Source organism: Scleropages formosus, chromosome 10 (genome assembly GCF_900964775.1).
Source record: "Scleropages formosus chromosome 10, fSclFor1.1, whole genome shotgun sequence".
In the NCBI taxonomy this organism is placed as follows: domain Eukaryota; kingdom Metazoa; phylum Chordata; class Actinopteri; order Osteoglossiformes; family Osteoglossidae; genus Scleropages; species Scleropages formosus.
Window position 1 is genome coordinate 11,820,936 of NC_041815.1, and position 23,269 is coordinate 11,844,204.

The window sequence follows — 23,269 nt, forward strand, 5'->3', positions numbered from 1 at the left end:
GTGATGTACTCCTGCATGGCCTTCTGCTCAGGTAAGGACAGGGGGTACACCTGGCTCCGGGGAGGTGTCGTTCCCGGCAACAGATCGATAGCATAATCCCAGGGTCAGTGAGGGGGAAAGTCAGCCGCTTAAGTCTTACTAAAGACCTCTTGAAGGTCCCTATATTCTTGAGGCACCTCCACTGGGGGAAGCCCAGCAACTCCCTCCACGGACGTAGCCCGGCACAGAAGTGCTAGGCAGGAGTACTGGCACCTGTCGCCCCAGGCCACCAGCTCCCGGGTACTCTACGAGAACATCGGGTCACAACAGACTAGCCACGGGAAGCCTAGAATGATCAGGATGTCTGGAGCATGGATCAAAAAGAAGGTTAGGTTCTCCTGGTGACATGCCCCTATACCAGTCTGGAGCGATGGTGCAAGTGTCCACCACATCCGACCCTAGGGGTTGGCTGTCAAGGGCACTCACACGCAGCTTGACCTCACAGGTCTGGTGGGAAATGTGGTACATGTTGGAAAACACCATATCCATAAAACAACTGGCTGCCTCGGAATCTATCAAGCCACGGGCATGCAACAGGTGTCCCTCCTAGGCTATACAGACCGGCAACATCAGTTGGCCCTGTACTCCCCGGGACTCACGTTTGTTTCCCCTGGAGTCCTTTGAGGTGGCCGCAACGGACAGGCTGATCGGACGTGGCCCGGGGAGCCACAGTAGAGGGACAGGTTTCCCAGAATGTGGCACCTCCTCCCCTTGGGGTCTGGTTTGCTCTGGCCCACCTGCAAACCGGGTGGTGGCAAAGGATAAAAAGTTGGGCCACTTCACAGGGTTTGGTCCCGGCTGAGGTTGTCCACCGCAATGGCAGTCTCCACGAAGTGGTCGAAGCTCCAATTTTCCCCCCGATAGACCAGCTCCTCTTGGATCTGGGGTTGGAGCCTGTTTCAAAAGCAGGTAAGACGGGCTGTGGAGTTCCAACCACTTTGCTCCACCAAGGTCTGGAACTCGAGGGCCTAATCGGCCATGGTCCGGGTTCCCTGGTGCTGGTGCAGGAGACGGTGACTGGCCGAACGACCTGCATAAGGATGGTCGAACACCGCCTGAAACCTTTTCTGAAAGGTGGCGTAGATCGTCTTCGGGCGCGTGCGCCACACCGCCGTCGCCCAGGTGCACATTGGACCGAGTAGCAGCACCACCATGATCACAATCGTTGCATTGTTGGATTGGTACATTAAAGGAGAGCAGGCGAACACCAGCTCGCACTGCATCAAGAAACCTTAACACTGCTCTGATGTTCCATCGTACCTCTCTGGGGTGGCGATGTGCATCCCTGGGTAGGAGGTGCTGGCGCAGTGCTCTCTTAGGGGGGAGCGGGCTCAGCCTCCTCGGTGGGTTCGAGAACCCCCCCCTGGCTTGGAGGACGTTTATCAGCCCGTTTAGCATCTCTTCAAAGCATTTAAGGGTCTGTTCATGAGCACCGAGAAGTGCGCCCCGCAACGCCAAAGCACTCCGCATATAGACAAGTTCTGCTGAGTCCGGAGTAGAGGTGGAACCTTCTGTCATGGCGACGGGACTCAGGAAGGTGATGCAGTCAAGCGCAAATTGAGTTTTCCTTTTTATTGGAACACAGGGAGCAGGCAGGAGAATGGTCAAGGGTCATGTGATCGGTAAACGTTGTTGAAAGGACAAGACAGGAATTGAGGTCAAGAAGAAAACAGGCAGAAGGTCGGTAATCCAAAACGAGTTGCAACAAACGCGGGTCAAGCAGGAAGTAGCGGTTGCCCATTACTGAGGTACCCAGTAGGCAACCCATCGACGCTGCCTTTTATCTGCTATCCCATCAGGGTGCAATAGGTGTTGCTGATATGCTGGCAGATGGGGTCGTGACAGCTGTGTGCTGTTCTCTGGTGGGTCTGGGGTTCGAGTCCTGCTTGGAGTGCCCTGTGGCAGACGGGCCCCCGCCCAGCCTCGCGCCCTGTGTTGCCGGGTTAGGCTCTGGTTCACTGCTACCCGGCTTGGGACAAGCGGTTTCAGCCAGAGTGTGTGAAAACCTCAGTATCTGTGGCAAAACTATTATTACAGAACTGTACAAGTTTTTATGTGCTCATTCAAAGCAATGGTTTTCAACTGGAAACAAGAGAAAGGCAAGAACTAAAAAAAAAAGATATTGACTTTAGATGCCTTGTCTTTAGTACTGTGTGAAACAACAAGCCATTTAAAATATGTATTTTTAGTAGTTCTGCCCAGATCCTTGCCTATTAGGCAAAGGAAGTGCTTTGGTAAGAGACTACAGACCATAAAACCTTAAGGCACAGAACATATTAAATGGTAGTCTTAAAAGATCCCTTGTCTCATAATATAAAGAAACATAAAACTTCAGCTATTTCAAATATACATACATTGTACACATACAGTATTTGGGTAGTTTTTTCAGCAGTAAGTTTTAAATAGCTTGTAATTCTCTAAATAAAACCACACCAAAGCTTTCAAATACAACTCCAATTCCAAAAAGTTAGGAAGGACTTGGCCTTTATATATATTTAATACAGGCTCATTATATAGTGAAACATGATTGCCTCACCTGTTTCAGAACATCTTGCTATTTCAAATTTTCACATTGTTATTAGTCCTAAACACTTGACTGTCACAGCTTTTTTGGAACATGTTGCAGGCATTTATTTCAAAATAAACGTATATCTTCAAGAACAATGCAGTTGATCTGGTAAACGTGAAATGCCTTGTCTTGATACTGTTTTTGTTTGAATACAAACCAAAGTAAATTTACAAATCACTCCTTTTTGTTTTATGTTGTTTTAGCATTTTCCATAATGTCCCAAGTTTTTTGGAATTGGTGTTGTATTTTAATGAAAAATATGTTCTTCATTAAGTCTAGACTATCTACTCCTGTCAGAATCAAAGTGAGTGTTATTGTCACTCCACCTACAGCTTAGTCACACATACAGGAGAATAAAATTTTGTTACTCTTGGACCTTCGTGTTACATAGAACGTATAGTGCAGTGTTCTACCAATAGACAAATGCAAGTACAGGACAGTGCAGGATAAGAAATCTCAGACTTCTACAAAAGTTTTTCAGCATATCAATAAATTAAACTTTAAGCACATTTTAGCACTCCTGATTGGAAGCAATGATCTAACATGGATTCTTCAAATTTAAAAAAGTTGTTTTTAGATCATTGAAACACCATCTTTGTCAATGGATATTTTAAGGGTGTCTATTCCTAATGCCCCAAAACTGCCTACCTTTTGGGATGTCTTTTTTTTTTGAATGACAGAGAAAGATGAAAAACAAAGAAATACAAATGTTGCTGAACTAGGTATGTAAATATACATTGTTTTTATGCAGTACAAAAAGGATGATGAATGATGAAATTATTCTTCTAAAGCAGGTGCAATTCTTTTGAGTCTATTTGCTCTGAACATTTTTTTGGCAAACTCCTTGATCTCCACAGTATTCAGTGAATACACGATGGGGTTAATCATTGGAGGTAATGAGTATGACAGTGATGTATTTATTATTCGGGCATTGCGGTGGATGGAAACAGTCATTGCAGTTATGTAAGTACACACTACGGGAATGTAAAATATTGACACCAGTGTGAAGTGAGAAAAACAAGTTTGAAGGGCTTTTAAACGCCCTTCCCATGATGTGATTTTAAATAGTGCCACCAAAATACCGGTATACACACACACTTTCAGAACCGCTTGTCCCATAAAGGGTCACGGGGAACCGGAGCCTAACCCGGCAACACAGGGCGTAAGGGGACATACCCAGGACGGGACGCCAGTCCGTCGCAAGGCACCCCAAGCGGGACTCGAACCCCAGACCCACCGGAGAGCAGGACCCAGTCCAACCCACTGCGCCACCGCACCCCAATACCGGTATATGACAACCCAATTAGAGTTAGTGGTAGAAAAATGAATGTAGCAATGTTCAAATAAGCCATCATGATGTTTGGAGAATAGTCATTACAAGCCAATCTGTATACTGGTCCATAATCACAGAAGAGGCTGTCAATCACTGTAGACTTACAGAAGGAAAATCTGGTGTGTAAACCCACTGTGAAAGACATGACTGCTGAATTGAATGTCCATGTGACAGTGATAAGCACCCCCATTGAGATGTTTGTGACAACAGCATAATACCTCAGTTGAATACATATAGCAACAAATCTGTCGTATGCCAGAATAACAAGAGTGGTTGACTGCATACAGATGAAGAAAAACACAAAAAACAAATTCGCTAAGCAAGCCACATAAGTAATTTCCTGTGAATCAAAGAGAAAGGTTTTAATCAAATTAGGAATAAGTGCAGTGCTCTGGCACACATCAGCGATGGCTAAGTTAAAAATAGCCATATACTTTGGGGTGTGAAGATTGCGGTCTCTGTAAATAATAATCATGACAAAGGAGTTTCCCAGCATTGAAACAACATAAACAAAAGACAAGAAAATGTAGTAGTAGTTGCTATGTGGAATGTTAGAAAATCCACTGATGAAAAAGAATGCAGGTCGCACAATACCATTTGAGGAGGAATTCTTGGAAAACATGACACTCATCTTCCTCTGGCTTCAACTTTTTCAGAATCAGAATGAGCTTTATTGCCAAGTATGTTCGCACATACAAGGAATTTGTCTTGGTGACAGGAACTACCACAGCACAGACAGAATGACAGTGACAAGACAGGTGAGAAGACAGAGTATGTGAGCAAGGGATACACACACACACACACACACACACACATTTTCAGAACCGCTCATCCCTTACGGGGTCACGGGGAACCGGAGCCTACCCGGCAACACAGGGCGTAAGGCCAGAGGGGGAAGGGGATGCACCCAGGACGGGACGCCAGTCCGTCACAAGGCACCCCAAGCGGGACTCGAACCCCAGACCCACCGGAGAGTAGGACTGCGGTCCAACCCACTGCGCCACCGCACCCCCTGAGCAAGGGATAAAAAATATTTAAAAATATAAAGTACCCAATATACAAAAATAGTCACTAGATACAAATGCAAGGGAGTGTGAGTAAGAGATATGTGATAAATACTTACAAATATAAATATAAATAGGATTATGTATTGCACGGTTTACTCTCTAGGGGAGAGATTTAGGTGTTCATGAGGTAGATGGCCTGAGGAAAGAAACTTTTCTTATGCCTGGCTGTCCTGGTGCTCAGTGCTCTGTAGCGCCGGCCAGATGGCAAGGGTTCGAAGAGGAAGTGGCCTGGATGCGAGGGGTCTAGAATGATTTTGCTAGCCCTTTTACTGACTCTGGACGAGTGCAGTTCTTGGAGAGCTGGGGGGGATGTGCCGATGATTCTTCCAGCAGTCCGAACTATCCGCTGCAGTCTTCTGATGTCTGACTTCGTAGCTGAGCCGAACCAGACAGTTATAGAGGTGCAGAGGACGGACTCAATGACTGCGGAGTAGAATTGCATCAGTAGCTCCTGTGGCAGGTTGAACTTCCTCAGCTGGCGAAGGAAGTACAACCTCTGCTGGGCCTTCTTCACAATGGAGTCTATGTGGGGCTCCCACTTCAGGTCCTGTGAGATGGTGGTGCCCAGGAACCTGAATGACTCCACTGTTGCCACAGTGCTGTTCATGATGGTGAGTGGGGATAATGCTGAAGTGTTTCTCCTGAAGTCTACGATCATCTCCACTGTTTTGAGCGTGTTCAGCTCCAGGTTGTTATGACTGCACCAGACAGCCAGCTCTTGGACCTCCTGTCTGTAAGCAGACTCGTCGCCATTCCAGATGAGGCCGATGAGTGTGGTGTCGTCTGCAAACTTCAGGAGTTTGACAGAGGGGTCTTTTGCGGTGCAGTCGTTGGTGTACAGGGAGAAGAGCAGTGGGGAGAGCACACATCCCTGGGGGGCGCCAGTACTGATCGTGCGAGTATTGGATGAGAATTTTCCCAGCCTCACTATCTGCTGCCTGTCTGTCAGAAAGTTGGTGATCCACCGACAGATGGAGGCGGGCACAGAGAGTTGGGTTAATTTGGACAGGAGGAGGTGTGGGATGACAGTGTTGAAGGCTGAGCTGAAGTCCACGAACAGGATTCTCGCATAAGTCCCTGGTTTGTCCAGATGTTGTAGAATGTAGTGCAGTCCCATGTTGACTGCATCATCCACAGACCTGTTTGCTCGATAAGCAAACTGCAGGGGATCCAGCGATGTCCTTCAGGTAGTCCAACACCAGTTTTTCAAGTGACTTCATGACCACAGACGTTAAGGTGACAGGTCTGTAGTCATTAAGTCCTGTGATTTTGGGTTTCTTTGGAATGGGGATGATGGTGGAGCGTTTGAAGCAGGAAGGAACTTCGCACATCTCCAGTGATCTGTTGAAGATCTTTGTGAAGATAGGGGCCAGCTGGTCAGCACAGGTTTTTAGGCAGGCCGGTGAGACACCGTCTGGGCCTAGTGCTTTCCTTGTCTTCTGTTTGACAAAGACCCGATGCACCTCCTCTTCACAGATTAAAGGTGCAGGAGGGGGGAAGGTGGGGGTTACTGGAGGTGTTAATTGATTCGTGGAGAGAGGGTTTGAATGGGTGTAGGGTGTGAGACAGGGTTTATCAAACCTGCAATAAAACTCATTCAAATCGTCGGCTAGTTGTTGAGTTGACATGGTGCCGGGGGGTGGTGTCTTGTAATTTGTGATGTCTTTCATGCCTTTCCACACTGATGCAGGATCGTTGGCTGAAAACTGTTTCTTCAGCTTTTCAGAGTAGTTTCTCTTAGCCACTCTGATCTCCTTTGCCAGTGTGTTTTTGGCCTGTTTATGCAAGACTCTGTCCCCGTTCTTGTAGGCGTCTTCTTTGGCCTGACGAAGCTGTCTGAGTTTTGCAGTGAACCACGGTTTGTCATTGTTGTATGTTAAACGAGTCCTGGTAGGGATGCACATATCCTCGCAGAAACTGACATATGATGTTACAGAGTCTGTGAGCTCATCTAGATCGCTAGCAGCAGCCTCAAAAACACTCGTCAGTGCACTCGAAGCAGGCTTGTAAGTCCTGCTCTGCTTCCCCAGTCCATCTTTTAACAGTCCTTATTACAGGTTTAGCTGATTTCAGTTTCTGCCTGTAGGTCGGTATAAGATGAACCAGACAGTGATCAGAGAGCCCCAAGCTGCCCGTGGAACAGAGTGATATGCATCCTTTACTGTGGTGTAGCAGTGGTCCAAAATATCACTGTCTCTGGTGGGACATGTAATATGCTATCTGTATTTTGGCAGTTCACGGGAGAGATTTGCTTTATTAAAGTCCCCGAGAATGATTATAACAGAGTCCGGGTGTTGTTGCTCTGTGTCAGTGATCTGGTCGCCCAGCTGTTGCAGCGCTGCGTTCACGCACGCTTGTGGTGGAATGTAAACACTTACGAGGATGAACGAGGAAAACTCCCACGGCGAGTAGAAAGGCTTACAGTTGATGAAGAGCGCTTCTAGGTCGGGACAGCACATCTTCTTCAACGCTGTCACATCTGTACACCACCTTTCGTTGATGTAGAAGCATGTCCCACCGCCACGTGATTTCCCCGCTGATTCCGCATCGCGATCCGCTCTGAACAGCTGGAAGCCCGGAAGATGTAGCGCGCTGTCCGGGATGGCTTCATTCAGCCAGGTTTCCGTGAAACACAGACCAGCAGATTTAGAGTTCAGACCTATAAGTATAAAATTTATCATGTTATCTGCAAATATCAACCACAAGGGAAACATGGTGCTGAGTGCTTTTTTTCAGCCACATGTAAATTGTGTATAAATGGTGATTTAAGTGATAATGTTTTTATAACAATGGGACTGAGTACATATAAAAGCTTTTTCATCGCTGATCAAAATTGACTGACTAAATTGTACATGAAATTTTAGAACATCCCCTCCGTGAACCGCCACCTTACCGTGGTGGCGGGGTTTGAGTGCCTGAATGACTCCAGGAGATATGTTGCCTGGGGCTATATGCCCCTGGTAGGGTCTCCCATGGCAAACAGGTCCTGGATGACAGACGAGACAAAGTGCGGTTAAAAAGCCCCTTATGAAGAAATTAAAACCAAGGCTTTCGTTTACCCCGCCCGGTATGGGGTCACCGGGGCCCCACTCTGGAGCCAGGCCTGGGGGGGGGGGCTCGCATGCCAGCACCTGGTGGCCAGGTCTATGCCCACGGGGCCTGGCCGGGCTCAGCCCGAAGGCATGACGTGGAGCCGCTCTTCGGTGGGCTCACCACCTGCCGGAGAGGCCGTAAGGGGCCAGTGCATTGTGATTTGGGCGGTGGTCGGGACCGAGTGCCTGGCCGACCCAAACCTCGGGCACCAACTCTGGTTTTTGGGACTTGGAATGTCACCTCACTGGCGGGAACCACTCTTCTCAAGCAAGGGTGGACTCTCCACTCTTCTGGCGTTGCCCAGGGTGAGAGGCGTCGGGCAGGTGTGGGCTTATTAATAGCCCCCCAGTTCAGCCGCCATGTGTTGGAGTCTACCCCGGTGAATGAGAGGGTCATCTCCCTACGCCTTCGGGTCAGGGAACGGTCTCTCACTGTCGTTTGTGCTTATGCGCCTAGTAGCAGTGTAGAGTACCCGGCCTTTTTGGAGTCCCTGGAGGACGTGCTGGAAAGCGCTCCCACTGGGGACTCTGTCGTTCTACTGGGGTACTTTAATGCCCACGTGGGCAGCGACAGTGACACCTGGAGGGGCGTGATTGGGAGGAACGGCCTCCCTGATCTGAACCCAAGTGGTGAGTTGTTATTGGATTTCTGTGCTAGTCGCGGTTTATCCATAACAAACACCATGTTCATGCATAAGGGTGTCCATCAGTGCACTTGGCACCAGGACACCCTAGGTCGGAGGTCGATGATCGACTTTGTAGTCGTTTCCTCTGATCTTCAGCCATATGTCTTGGACACTCGGGTGAAGAGAGGGGCTGAGCTGTCAAGTGATCATCACCTGGTGGTGAGTTGGATTCGATGGCGGGGGAAAAAGCTGGACAGACCTGGCAAGCCCAAACGTATAGTGAGGGTCTGTTGGGAACGTTTGGCGGAGGCCCCTGTCAGAGAGGTCTTCAACTCCCACCTCCGACAGAGCTTCAACCAGGTCCCGAGGGAGGTGGGGGACATTGAGTCTGAATGGACTATGTTCCGCGCCTCCATTGTCGGGGCGGCGGTTCGGAGCTGTAGCCATAAGGTCTCCGGCACCTGTCGCGGCGGCAATCCCCGAACACGGTGGTGGATACCAGAGGTAAGAGATGCCGTCAAGCTGAAGAAGGAGTTCTATCGGGCCTGGCTGGCTCATGGGACCCCTGAAGCAGCTGACAGGTACCGACGGGGCAGACGGAATGCGGCTCTGGCAGTTGCTGCGGCAAAAACTCGGGCTTGAGAGGAGTTTGGTGAGGCCATGGAAGAAGATTTTTGGTCGGCCTCAAAGAGATTCTGGCAAACCGTCCGGCGACTCAGAGGGGGGAAGCGGTGTTCCACGAACACTGTTTACAGTGGAAGTGGTGCGCTACTGACCTCAGCTGAGGATGTCCTCGGGCGGTGGAAGGAGTACTTTGAGGATCTCCTCAATCCCTCCGACACGCCTTCCGTAGAGGAAGCTGAGGCTGGGGACTTGGAGGGGGACTTGTCCATTACCCTGGCTGAAGTTGCTGAGGTAGTCAAAAAACTCCTCGGTGGCAAGGCTCCGGGGGTGGATGAGATCCGCCCCGAGTTTCTCAAGTCTCTGGATGTTGTGGGGCTGTCTTGGCTGACACGCCTCTGCAGCATCTCGTGGAGCTCGGGATCGGTGCCTCTGGACTGGCAGACTGGGTTGGTGGTCCCTCTTTTTAAGAAGGGGGACCGGAGATTGTGTTCCAACTATAGGGGGATCACACTCCTTAGCCTCCCTGGGAAAGTCTATGCCGGGGTACTGGAGTGGAGAATCTGACCGATAGTCGAACCTCGGATCCAGGAGGAGCAATGCGGTTTTCGCCCTGGCCGTGGAACACTGGACCAGCTCTATACCCTCACTAGGGTGTTGGAGGGTTCGTGGGAGTTTGCCCAACCAGTCCATATGTGTTTTGTGGACTTGGAGAAGGCATTCGACCGTGTCCCTCGTGGCATCCTGTGGGAGGTACTTTGGGATTATGGGGTTCGGGGCTTGCTGCTACGAGCTGTTCGTTCCCTGTATGACCAGAACAGGAGCTTGGTTCGCATTGCCGGCAGTAAGTCAGACCTGTTCCCGGTGCATGTTGGACTCCGCCAGGGCTGCCCTTTGTCACCGATTCTGTTCATTATCTTTATGGACAGAATTTCTAGGCGCAGCCAGGGAACGGAGGGTGTCTGTTTTGGTGGCCGCAGGATCTCGTCTCTGCTTTTTGCGGACGATGTGGTCCTGTTGGCTTCATCAAATCAAGCCTTGCGGCGTGCACTGGGGAGGTTTGCAGCCGAGTGCGAAGCGGCGGGGATGAGAATCAGCACCTCCAAATCCGAGGCCATGGTTCTCAGTCGGAAAAGGGTGGCTTGCCCCCTCCGGGTTAGGGGGGAGTTTCTCCCTCAAGTGGAGGAGTTTAAGTATCTCGGGGTCTTGTTCACGAGTGAGGGAAAAATGGAGCGGCAGGTTGACAGACGGATCGGTGCGGCGTCCGGAGTGATGCGGTCATTGTACCGGTCTGTTGTGGTGAAGAAGGAGCTGAGTCGTAAGGCGAAGCTCTCAATTTACCGGTCGATCTACGTTCCTACCCTCACCTATGGTCATGAGCTCTGGATCATGACCGAAAGAATGAGATTGCGGATACAAGCGGCAGAAATGAGTTTCCTCCGCAGAGTGGCTGGGTGCACCCTTAGGGATAGGGTGAGGAGCTCAGTCACCCGGGAGGAGCTCGGAGTAGAGCCGCTGCTCCTCCGCATCGAGAGGAGGCAGTTGAGGTGGCTCGGGCATCTGTTCCGGATGCCTCCTGGATGCCTCCCTGGTGAGGTGTTCCGGGCATGTCCCACTGGAAGGAGGCCTCGGGGCCGACCCAGGACACGTTGGAGAGACTACGTCTCCCGGCTGGCCTGGGAACGCCTTGGGGTTTCCCCAGGGGAACTGGAGGAGGTGTGCGGGGAGAGGGAAGTCTGGAGGACTCTGCTTGGACTACTGCCCCCGCGACCCGGCCCCGGATAGTGGAGGAAGATGAATGGATGGATGGATGGATTTTAGAACATTAAGAATTTATACTAAACAATTCACCTGTAAAGTATATAATCAGAAGTAATGGATGATGAATAAAACCTTAATCAGAAATACATTTAGAAATATATTTCAAAGCATTTACAATACTCACCATAACATCTCACTTAGTCTCAAAAGGTAGTAATTAATTTTTTTCTGTATAAACCAGTCATCTGAATATTATTGCCGATTTCCCGGAAGCAAAGATCTTATTTTGGTGGCGTCATCTTCAATGTAACCTACATCCTAACAGTGGATTTGCAAACAACTCCATGGCTTTTACGTATGGCACTCTGAATAAGTCCACTTGCATGACATCACAGTAAAAGAATGGCAGTTTAGTTGATTAGTTTTTTTCCCATTTTCCATTTAAGGTCAGATGTCCTGCAGTGTTTAATCTTCTGCTTTGAATGTAGGGTTTTGGTTTTCTATGTTGAAACTAAGGACTCTTACAGTAGTCAAGTTGTATAAGTTCCTTTGAAATTGCACTGTCAGACACCATTCAAAATACATTATTCTGTCTACTTTGTGGCTGAGCTGTTGTTGCTCCTAGATGCTTCCAGTTCACAATAATAGCACTTACAGACGACTGGAGCAGATGTAGCAGAGCATCTACTGACTTGTGGCAAAGGTGGCATCCTCTGAAAATGCCACATTTAAAGATGCGGAGATCTTTAGAATGAGCCATTATACAGCCAGTGTTTGTCAATGGCTGAAGCCTGAAGTCAATAATGAGGAGGGGTGTGTCACATTCTTAGCTGTGATGATCATAATGGTAGCAAAGAATCAGTAAGATGCCGGCAAAAATACAACCAATCAAGTACTGAATCTTGTCACTGCTGCCTGTTCACATGCATTTCACTTTGTGGTGCTACACTGCATGTCTTGGTCCAGTATTCCACTTAACATTTTCTGTCTGAACCAGGTTGGCTGCCTTGGAAAGGCCACCTGGTACCTGTTTGTCATTAACTATTATCATTTCTTTTATTAAAGTATGCCAAGTACATGTAATTGGTTGTTAAAAATAAACAGATTGATTTCTGTTTTCAAAAGTCATTTCTGTGATCTTTTTGCTTTCCATTCAGCTATTTGGCATTTTGTTGTGCTGGATAGCTTGCCTTGCAAACCAGAAAGAGTGAACTGCTTGGGGTATTTTGAGGTGGGAGTCCTTGAGCACAACCAACTTGACAGGGGTGTTTTACTATGTAATGGGATAAATGCTTTTATATATTGTAAAACAGGGACATTTGATATATTTGATATATTGAGAGAAGGAGACATAGCTGCAGACATGAAAGTCTCAAGCAAACCTAATTTGTTCCCTACCACTTGCTGCATCGAGTTTCATCGTTCAAGTAGGTGCATAAGACACAGGACAGACAAATCCCGATACCCATACCAATTTTTAATTTTTTTTTTTTTTTTATTAAATATTATAAGATACACAAATGAGCAGTACAATACCAGAGTAATGGCTGAATAAAGGTTGTATCTGGGGATGCTTCTGGAGTTACAATGAAGGAACAGTTACACCATAGATGAGCTGAAGAGATCTTGGGCAAAGTGGATCTGGAAAAGGTGGGTTTTCAGACCCTTCTTGAAAACAGACAGAGTTACTGCATTTCTGAGTGACAGGGGAAGTTCATTCCACCACAACGGACCCAGAACCGAGAACCTCCGAGCTTTGCCTTTTGTGCGCGGGACTACCAAGTGAGCAGAAGTAGATGAGCGAAGGGACCTGGCTGGGGTGTACTGGTTGATCAAGTCCTGTAAATAGGATGTGTCAGAGAGGTAGGACTCAAACCATCTTAGTGCCACACCTAAGATCCCAAGCTGGTTAAGAGAGGAGGACAGGGACAGCCACAGTTGCGGGAAAATACAAGGTCAAGACAGCTGCCCGCTTTGTGAGTAGCAGGGGACTGGAACAGGGAGAGATTGAAGCACTGTAGGAGCAACAGAAGGCCGCTTCCATTAATATCATCGACATGCAGGGAAGCCATCAAACTGAAGAAGGAGGCCTTTGGGGCCTGGTTGGATCTGGGGACTCCTAACTCAGCAGATAGGTACTGGCAGGCAAAAAAAAAGGCGGCAGCAGCTGCAGTTGCCAAAGCAAAATCCAGAGCATGGGAGGAGTTTGGAGAGGTCATGGAAAATTACTTTCGGTAGGCCTCAAAGAGGTTTTGGAGAACCATTCGGTGGTTCAGGAGGGGTCGGAGGAGCTTTGCTGAAGCTGCGCTCAGCAAAAGTGGAGAAACTCTGACCTCGAATGTGGACATTGTCGTGAGGTGGAAGGAGCACTTTGATGAACTCTTAAACCGAAAAAATATGCCTCCCTCACAGAAGTCAGGGCCACAGGCTCCCGTGGTATCAGAAGCCTCTGGCCAAGTCTGAGTCCATGGTTCTCTCACGGAAACAGATGGCATGCCCCCTCCAGGTAAGGGGAGAGAATTTGCCCCAGCTGGAGGAGTGTAAGTATCTGAGGGTCTTGTTCACGAGTGAGGGGAGAAGGGAGCATGAGATCTGCTGCAGACTGGGAACAGCGGCAGCAGTAATGTGGTTGCTGTACTGGGCTGTAGTGGGCGAAGGGGAGCTGAGCCATAAGGCAAAGCTCTATATTTACTGTTCGGTCTACATCCCTACCCTCCCTTATTCTCATGAACTCTGGGTAATGACCGAAAGAATAAGATCACGGATACAAGCCGCTGAAACAAGTTTTCTCCGCAGGGTGTTGGGACTCATTCTCAGTGACAGCGTGAGGAGTTCGGACATCTGGGAGAAACCCTGAGTAGAGCCACTACTCCTCCACATTGAGAGGAGCCAGTTCAGGTGGTTCCACCATCTGCTAAGGACGCCCCCTGTGCACCACCCTTAGGAGGTATACCATTCACGGCCAACTGGGACAAGGTCCCGAGGTTGGCCCAGGACCCGCTGGAGGGATTATGTCTCCCAGTCGGCCTGTGAGCGGCTGGGGATCCCCCGGGTTGAGCTGGAGGAAGTTGTGAGCGACAGGGGTGTATGGGCCTCTCTGCTCTCCCTGTTGCCACCGTGACCCTAGAAGGACAAGTGGGCAAGAAAATGGATGGATGGATGAATGGACATAATTAATGGGAATTATTTGCAGGTACATAATGGGAAATTGGGTGGGTATTGAAATGGGCAGAACTGTTGTTACATGGCAGTCTCTATTACTGGTAGAAGAGGTCTTCAGTTGTCATTCTGGACAGGGAGAAAGCTTAGCAGCTTGGTGGAGACCTTGACCAAAGTAAAATGCATGGACAGGCACTGCTGGCTACTAAACTGCAAAGAGGAATTAGCCTTCCTTACAGCCAGCTGGTGTATGAGATTTGAGTGGGTGTGTAATGACCATGCTTTATTCCTAGTGTTGACTGACAGGAACCCTGGCCCTCACATGGAAACCAGAAATTGAAGCTGAAGCAGTGTGGTGGAGCAGATCATCCCACCAGGCATGACTGAAAACCTCAGGCATCGTGGCGGGTTGCATGTTTTACTGGTTAGCAGGAAGAGAGCCAACCAGTCCAGGCCATGTATTTTTGTTCTTGCCTCGAGGGGATTTGTAGTTTAGGAGAACTTGTAGGCTAGCAGGCCTAGACCTGCACAGGGTGCTGGGCAACTTTGTAAATAGCTCTTCTGAGACACATGTAGGTTTGTTTGGGTTTTGTTCATGTAATGGTTCGCAGATTGATGTTTTCTTTTCTTGCCTTTCATGAGTGCCTTTCATGCCTACTTTTACGTCAGAGTGCAGGGAATTCAATTTATTCAATTCAATTTATTTTAATAGAGCGCTCTTCTCACACAGTGACACAGAACACTTTATCACAGGCATAAGACAAGAGAAACAAGTATATCAAATGAGAAACAAAGAAGACAATTGACTAATGACTGCCATAATATAGTACTTTTATAGAGATATAAGTATGCCTACTGGCCACGGAGGAAAGGAACAAAAACTCGCAACTGAAAATCAAGGGAGAAAAAAACCTCAGGGGGTCCAAGGGAAGGTGGTTGCCTACCCCTTCTGGGCATTCTAGATTAAGTAACAATTCTAGGCCAGTTAACAAGTAATAATGATATTGTTGCTATATGGTATCTTGAATCCCCAGCTCAGCATGGTACGTCCCATCCACCATGGCAGTAGGTTATCATCTTCAGTTAGCATGGGATTCATCTGTCACCACCGGCCGAACTCCTCAAGTTTTATGTAACGAGGCAATGCTCAACAAGAAGAAAGAACAGAGTTCGTAATTTGTAACTTAAACAAGTCAATTTAATAAGCATTTGTATAAAGGTGGTAAAATCAAACACAGGCAAGTTGAATTACATTTCGAAGTGGAATGCCTGAATGAACATGTAAGTCTTTAGTCTGGATTTGAAAACAGAAACAGACAGGGCATTTCTGACAGTAACTGGCAAAGTATTCCACAGTTTAGGTGTTCTGTAACTAAAGGCCTGGCCTCCTACTGAGGTCTTATTGATCACAGGTACTTTAAGGTAACCTGCATCCAATGAACAAAGATTTTGTCCTGGGATATAAGAATCAATAATCTCACAAAGGTAAGCTGGAGCAACGCCATGTACTGCCTCATAGGTCAAAAGTAGGATTTTATAATCAACTCTAAACGCCACCTGGAGCCAATGTAACAATTTAAGTACGGGTGTTATATGGTGGGGGGTGCGGTGGCGCAGTGGCGCAGTGGGTTGGACCACAGTCCCGCTCTCTGGTGGGTCTGGGGTTTGAGTCCCGCTTGGGGTGCCTTGTGACGGACTGGCGTCCTGTCCTGGGTGTGTCCCCTCCCCCTCTGGCCTTACGCGTGTTACCGGGTAGGCTCCGGTTCCCTGCAACCCCGTATGGGACAAGCGGTTTGGAAAATGTGTGTGTGTGTGTGTGTGTGTGTGTGTGTGTTATATGGTCGTAGTTCCTAGTTCTAGTGACAATTCTTGCATCAGTATGTTGTACCAACTGTAGTGTGGATACAGTCTAGTATGGACAACCTGATAATAAAACATTACAGTAGTCCAGCCTGTTTGAAACAAAAGCATGAACCAGTTTCTCAGCATCTCGTCTACACAGGAATCGCCATAGTTTAACTATATTTCTTAACTGAAGGAAGCACAATTTAGTCAAAGCATTAAATGAGATACAAATGACAGCTTCCTATCTAACAGGACACCCAAATCCCTGATACAATCTGTACGCTTGAAAGTAATAGCATTTGTTGTAAAGATTGGCGTGATTATGTCGAGAGTTGGCATTACCACCCAGCACAAGTACCTCTGTTTTACTAGCATTTAGAGATAAAAAATTTTTACTCATCCATACAATAATACACAGGGAAAGATGTTCAACCCCTCGTGCCAAAATCAAGGGGGGCTGGACACAAACCAACCACGCCACAGTATTCCATCACTCCCAAAACCCCACCAAACAGTTCCCTTCACAAGAAAAATCAGCCCACATCATGGGCAAACACCATCCTCCTCGCCGGGAGCCACCGCGAGCGCTTCGTTGGGGTTTTCAAGTGGGCACCTTCCTTCGTTGATGTTTCATTGAATTGAGCCCACGACACCTCCAGAAGGCTCAACGGCGAGATCTGGTGTCCCAGACCCACCCCCCTCCATGCCTGCAGTGCCATCCCAGCGACTCTACCCACAAAAAAAAAAGAAAAAAAACCACCCCAACCATCAACAACCAACCAACGCACCACATCAGCATATGGAGGTGAAAACAAAACTCAAACCATTGATGTTCACATAAGCGAGTACTCCCCACTCAAGTGTGCTTCCCCCAAACACGCTGATGCCTCCTCATCCACAACCACTGACTGGATCTTTCTGCTACCTCTGACAAGCTTTTAATTGCTGCTCTCACCGACTGACCCCTAAAACCAAACTCCAACAGTAGTGACATGGTTGATTTTGCATCAAACCTTCTAGTACCGATCTCCACCGGTCTAATAATGCACTGCCAGCCTCACTCTCTCACCTCACCAGCCAACTCAGTGTACTTCAATTTCTTCCTCTCAAAGGCATCTTTCAATGAGTCTTCGAAGGGTATCGTTAATTCAATGAAGTACACTATCCGTGCACCCTCGGAGTACAGCACAATATCGGGTCTCAACGCCGTGATCGCAATGCACTATGGCATCTGCAGCTGTTTTCCCATGTCCGCTACCAGCATCCATAATTTTATATTGGTAAAACAGTTAGCTAAAGACACCACATGTGATGGATCATCATGCTTAAACGATATATATAGCTGTGAGTCATCGGCATACAAATGGAAATTCACATTGTGTTTGCGAATGATGTCATCCAATGGTAACATATACAGTGACAACAGTAATGGCCCCAACACAGAGCCCTGTGGTAAACCATACTGAACTGTAGTTGGTATGGAGGGGGTGCAGTCATCAGATTTCAACATAAATTGTTCACGGTTAGCTAAATACGAGTCAAACCACTTGAGAACAGTACCCCTTAGTCCAACCATGTTTTCAAGTCTACTTAGTAGGATACTATGGTCTACAGTATCAAATCCAGCACTCAAGTCCCGTAGCATAAGAACAGAGATCTGACCAGCATCAGAAAAGATGAGAATATCATTAACAATACGTGTGAGTGCTGTTTCAGTGCTGTGACCAGTGCAGAAACCAGACTGAAATTTGTCCAATATATAGTGATAATTAAGCTATTTTACAATTTGGGAAGCAACAATTTTTTTCTAGAATTTTGGCTAAAAATGGTAGATTGGCAATGGGTCTGCAATTACATGGGTTATTACAATCCAGATCCGATTTCTTTAGTAGGGGTCTAATACCGGCAATATTAAAAGCTTTTGGAACACAGCCATTTAGTAATGACATATTGTTACTTATTAACAAGTAACAGACCCATCAATGCAAACAGCTGCTAAAGCAGATGACCCATGGATGAGTCAGTCCTGCAACTTGCAGGCCAAGTTCTGGAATGGAGCAAACGAACCCCTCCAGCTGAGGTTTACACCATCACATGTGAAAAACCTGGGCCTTTCCCAGAAATCATCCTAGTTATTAACAAATGATATGCGATTAGAGCGGCACCATGTCTCCAACCACTTGTTAAAGGATCCCAGTCTATTGTGGACTATCTCCCCCATGAAGAGTCTAGATAAAGGACCAGAATTGTGATCAGGGTTGCCTGCTGACTGACTAGGTCCGTGGCCAGTGTTGGCAGAGCTGTTTTTATTGAGACCCACTGCATCCTTTCAGTTTGCTTGAAATCTTGTATTTGTATTTCTGTTTTGTCAGACATGTTTCTATGACTTAAGTTTAAGCCTTTGAAGTGTATCCTATGTTGCCTGGCCAGTCTGGGGAATCTGAACTGATATCTGTGCTTTTAGGGCATTTACTTCTCCACCCCTCTTTGCGGGTGTGGCATAAGATTCAGAAAGGTTTTAGACAACGGAGCAATGTTTGACCTTCGGACTGTCTCAGTGCTGTTGGCCTTTCTATATCATCTGTCAGTTGCCGCTCTATTATTTCTTGAGTTATGTTCCTTCTGGTTTATTAATCAATAATCAGGTTTTTAATATGAGCTAAAACAAATCAGGCCTGTCAAGTTGTATTATTTGCTCTCAGTTAAGTCTGAGCTTAGTGCTCTTCTCTGTGGGGTTTTGTGTAATGGTGGTCAGTGCTTTGCTCTGTTAAGAAATAAATGACACTACAAGATTTTGAGTGAAATCAAGTGTTTATTGAGACTGAGACAACAGCACTAGACAAAACACAAATTAAAAAGTATTGTGAGAAAACGTAGAATAAATTAATGTAAAAATAATCATGGAATTTAAATGCCTTTCTACACACAGGTCTCCTCCATTCAAAAAGTGGTGTGTGACACAGGTTCAACTGTAGGCGTGCTCCCATTAGCAAATTAGCAGTAAAAAGTTTGAAAGGTGATGTATAAGTTGCACTTTCTGGGGGTGTGAGTTAAACAGGTTACAAGAAGTAAATAATGATTGGAACCCAGTTAGAGACATAATTTAATAGTTTATACATTCATCCTGTTTCATATTTAACATTTCAGATTATATGCTCCTCAAAAGTACAAAATTGATGTCTGTCCTTAGTAGAAAAAAATGAATTTGGGATTTAGCTCATGGTCATTAAAAATAAAATTAAGATGAAAACCTCAGTTTCTGTAGCAAAACTGTTAATATAGAATTTTAAACATTTTTCTGTGCTCATTTAATGCAGTGTTCTCCAACTGGAAACAAGAGACAGAAAATAATTACAAAAAGATATAGACTTTAGATGCCTTGTTTTTAGTACTGTGTAAAACAACAATTTAAAATAAGTAAGTGCTTTGGTAAGAGACTACAGACCATAAAGCCTTAAGGCACAAAAGATATTAAATGCTCTTCTTAGAAGATCCCTTGTCTCATTAAAAAACATAAAACTTCAGCTATTTCAAATATAAGTACATTTTACACATACAGTATTTGTGTGATTTTTTTTTTTTCAGGTGTAAGTTTTATATAGCCTGTTATTATCTACATAAAACCACACCAAAGCTTTCAAATACAACCCCAATTTCAAAAATATTAGGAAGGACTAGACCTTTTTGATGGCTCATTATACAGTGTAACATGATTACCTCATCTGTTTCACATCACCTGTTATTTCAACTAGTCACAGCATTAACAGTCCTAAACACTTGACTGTCCCAACTTTTCTGGAACATGTTGAAGGCATTAATTTCAGCATAAACGTATATCTTCAAGAAACAATGCAGCTGATTTGGTAAAACATGAAATGCCTTGTCTTGATACTATTTTTGTCTGAATTCATTCCAAAGGAAAGTCATTCCTTTTTGTTTTATGTTATTTTCACATTTTCCATAATGATCCAGGTTTTTTGGAATTGGTGTTGTATTTTCATTAAAAAAAATATCTTCATTAAGTCTAGATTCATGTAAAAATCAAAGTGAACTTTAATGTCCCTTCACCTATAGCTTAGTGAAACACACAGGAGACAAATTTTGTTTCCCCTGGACCTCCGTTCTACATATAATGTATAGTGCAGTGTTCTACCAATAGATGAGTGCAAATACAAGACAGTACAGGATAAGACATCTCAGACTTCTACAAAAGTTCTTCAGGATATAAATAAATTAAACTTCAAGCACATTTCAGCACTCCTGATTAGAAGCAGCGGTCTTACGTGGGTTCTTTAAATGTAATTAATCTGTTGTTTTTACATCAGTGAAACACCATCCTTGTCAGTGCATATTTTAACGGTGTCTGTTTCTATTGCCCCACAGCTGCCTACATTCCGGGATGTCTTTTTCTTGAATGACGGAGAAAGATGATAAAGAAAAAGAAATATTGCTAAAATTGGAATGTAATTATACACTATATGAATACGGTACAAAAAGGATAGAGAATGATGAGATTATTTTACTAATGCAGTTGCAACTCTATTGAGTCTAGTTACTCTGAACATTTTTTTGGCAAACTCCTTGATCTCCGCATTATTCAGTGAATACACGATGGGGTTAATCATTGGAGGTAATGAGCATGACAGTGATGTATTGATTATTCGGGCATTGCCGTAGATGGAGACAGTCATTGCAGTTATGTAAGTACACACTGCAGGAATGTAAAATATTGACACCAATGTCAAGTGGGAAAAGCAGGTTTTAAGGGCTTTTAAACGCCCTTCCCATGATGTGATTTTAAATAGTGCCACCAAAATACAGGTATATGATAATCCAATTAGGGTTAGTGGCAGAAAAATGAATGTAGCTATGTTAAAATAAGACATCATGACGTTCAGAGAATAGTCATTACAAGCCAATCTGTATACTGGTCCAGTGTCACAGAAGAAGCTGTCAATCACTGTAGACTTACAGAAGGAAAGTCTGGTGATTAAACCCACTGTGAAAGACATGACTGCTGAATTGAATGTCCATGTGACAGTGATAAGCACTCCCACTGAGATGTTTGTGACAACAGCATGATACCTCAGTGGAAAACATATTGCAACAAATCTATCGTATGCCAGAATAACAAGAGTGGTTGACTGCATACAGCTGAAGAAAAACACAAAAAACATATTTGCCAAGCAAGCCTCATAAGTAATTTCCTGTGAATCAAAGAGAAAGGTTTTAATCAAATTAGGAATAAGTGCAGTGCTCTGGCACACATCAGCGATGGCTAAGTTAAAAATAGCCATATACTTTGGGGTGTGAAGACTGCAGTCTCTGTAAATAATAATCATGACAAATGAGTTTCCCAGCATGGTAACAACATAAACAAAAGACAAGAAAATGTAGTAGTAGTTGCTATATGGAATGTTAGAAAATCCACTGATGAAGAAGAATGCAGGTCGCACAATACCATTTGAGGAGGAATTCTTGGAAAACATGACACTCATTTTCCTCTGGCTTCAACTTTTCAGACCTATAAGTATAAAATTTATTGTGTTATCTGCAATTATCAACCACAAGGGAAATGTGGAGCTGAATATTTTTTTCAGCCACATGTAAATTTTGTATAAATCTTGATTTAAATGATAATGTTTTTATAACAATGGGGCTGAGTACCTATAAAAGCCTTTTTATTGCTGATCAAAATTGACTGACTAAAATTGAACATGAAATTGAAGAATATTAAGAAGACATATGAAAAAGTTCACCTGTAAAGTATATAATCAAAAAAATGTATGATAAATAAAACCTTAATCAGAAATACATTTAAATGTATATTTCAAAGCATTCACAATACTCACCATAACATCTTAGTCTCACAAGTTACTAATTGTTTTTTCTGTATTAACCAGTCATCCGATTGTATATTATTGCCTGTTTCCTGATAGCTAAATATTTATTTTGGTGGAGTCATCTTCAATGTAACCTAAAACCTAATAGTGGATTTGCAAACAACTCCATGGCTTTTATGCATGGCACTCTGAATAAGTCCACTTGTATGACATCACAGTAAAAGAATGACAGTGTAATTGAATTTTTTAAAATTTTCCATTTAAGGTCAGAATTACTGCCTGGTTAACTCTTCTGTTTTGAATCTAGGGTTTTGGTTTTCTGTGTTGAAAGTAAGGACTCTGACAGTACTCAAGATGTATAAGTTCCTTTGGAATTGCATTGTCAGCCACCATTCAAAGGATGTTCTTCTGGCTACTTTGTGGCTGAGCTGTTTTTGCTCCTAGATGCTTCCAGTTCACAACAATAGCACTTACAGTCAACTGGGGCAGATGTAGCAGAGCATATTTCATGAACTGACTTGGGGCAAATGTGGCATCCTATGAAAATGGCATGTTTAAAATTGTGGAGATCGTTAGAACAAGCTATTCTACAGCTAGTGTTTGTCAATGGCTGAAGCTTGAGGTCAATAATTAGGAGTGGTATGGCCCTATAGTGTATTTCCACACTGTGCTTGGTACATGGGCACATTTCAGTATATCTCCTAGGATTCAGTATCCATCTTTACAACCCTAAAAGTGAGATGCTTCTTAAAACCAGTGCAACATAGGCTGTTGATCAACTTATACCATCTTGATGTCTCTTCCATGGCCTCAGTAACAATTTTGTTGGTTTCCCCTGCTCTTATTATTCACAAAGCCTATCTTTCCTGCACTTCCCTGCAAAGCCCCTGCAGTTTAGATCATACTCCTTATTTTTCAACTATTTAGTGAGCAGAACATATCCATCAGTCCCTTCATAGTTGCTCAACTTCCTATCACTAACCTCCTCTATGAATTCTTGCTAAGTGCTGTGGAATCTTTCATGACAGGTCACTTAACGTATCTTTTCAGTTATATTGCCTGTGCTGTAATTAAAGGGCCTTCCTGGATCTGGGCTGTCACATACTGAGCTGTGATGGGCATTCTGGTAGCAAAGGTTCAGCCAGATGCCGGCAAAAATACCATCAATAAAATATTGAATCTTGCTGCTGCTGCTGCCTGTTCACATGCATTTTGCTTTGTACTGTTATATTGTTAATTTTGGTGTCAGTATGTCAGTTAACATTTTTTGTTTGAATCAGACTGGGTGCTGGGAAAGGCTTACCGGTATCCATG

General features: G+C 45.2%; 2 protein-coding genes across 2 annotated transcripts; both read right to left on the minus strand.

The window, feature by feature from the left end:
- Positions 1-3,385: 3,385 nt before the first annotated feature.
- Positions 3,386-4,572, minus strand: LOC114911651 (olfactory receptor 1-like). Its single transcript, XM_029255651.1, has 2 exons — positions 3,894-4,572; positions 3,386-3,705 (listed from the first exon to the last, which is right to left on the minus strand). The coding sequence occupies exons 1-2, from the start codon at positions 4,570-4,572 to the stop codon at positions 3,386-3,388; spliced, it is 999 nt and encodes a 332-aa protein (XP_029111484.1).
- A 14,324-nt stretch (positions 4,573-18,896) lies between these two features.
- LOC108935878 (olfactory receptor 1-like) lies at positions 18,897-21,610 on the minus strand. The gene is made up of 2 exons (XM_018754833.2): positions 20,676-21,610; positions 18,897-18,933 (listed from the first exon to the last, which is right to left on the minus strand). The coding sequence occupies exons 1-2, from the start codon at positions 21,608-21,610 to the stop codon at positions 18,897-18,899; spliced, it is 972 nt and encodes a 323-aa protein (XP_018610349.2).
- Positions 21,611-23,269: the final 1,659 nt, after the last annotated feature.

Excerpts from the sequence above, each read along its gene's own strand:
- LOC114911651 (XM_029255651.1), bottom strand. The coding sequence starts at position 4,572 with ATGAGTGTCATGTTTTCCAAGAATTCCTCCTCAAATGGTATTGTGCGA. Across the intron at positions 3,706-3,893 it reads AATTGGGTTGTCATATACCG|TGTGTGTGTATACCGGTATT; the intron begins GTATTGGGGTGC and ends CGGTTCTGAAAG.
- LOC108935878 (XM_018754833.2), bottom strand. The coding sequence starts at position 21,610 with ATGAGTGTCATGTTTTCCAAGAATTCCTCCTCAAATGGTATTGTGCGA. Across the intron at positions 18,934-20,675 it reads AAGGAGTTTGCCAAAAAAAT|TCTCAATAAACACTTGATTT; the intron begins GTTCAGAGTAAC and ends CTGTTGTCTCAG.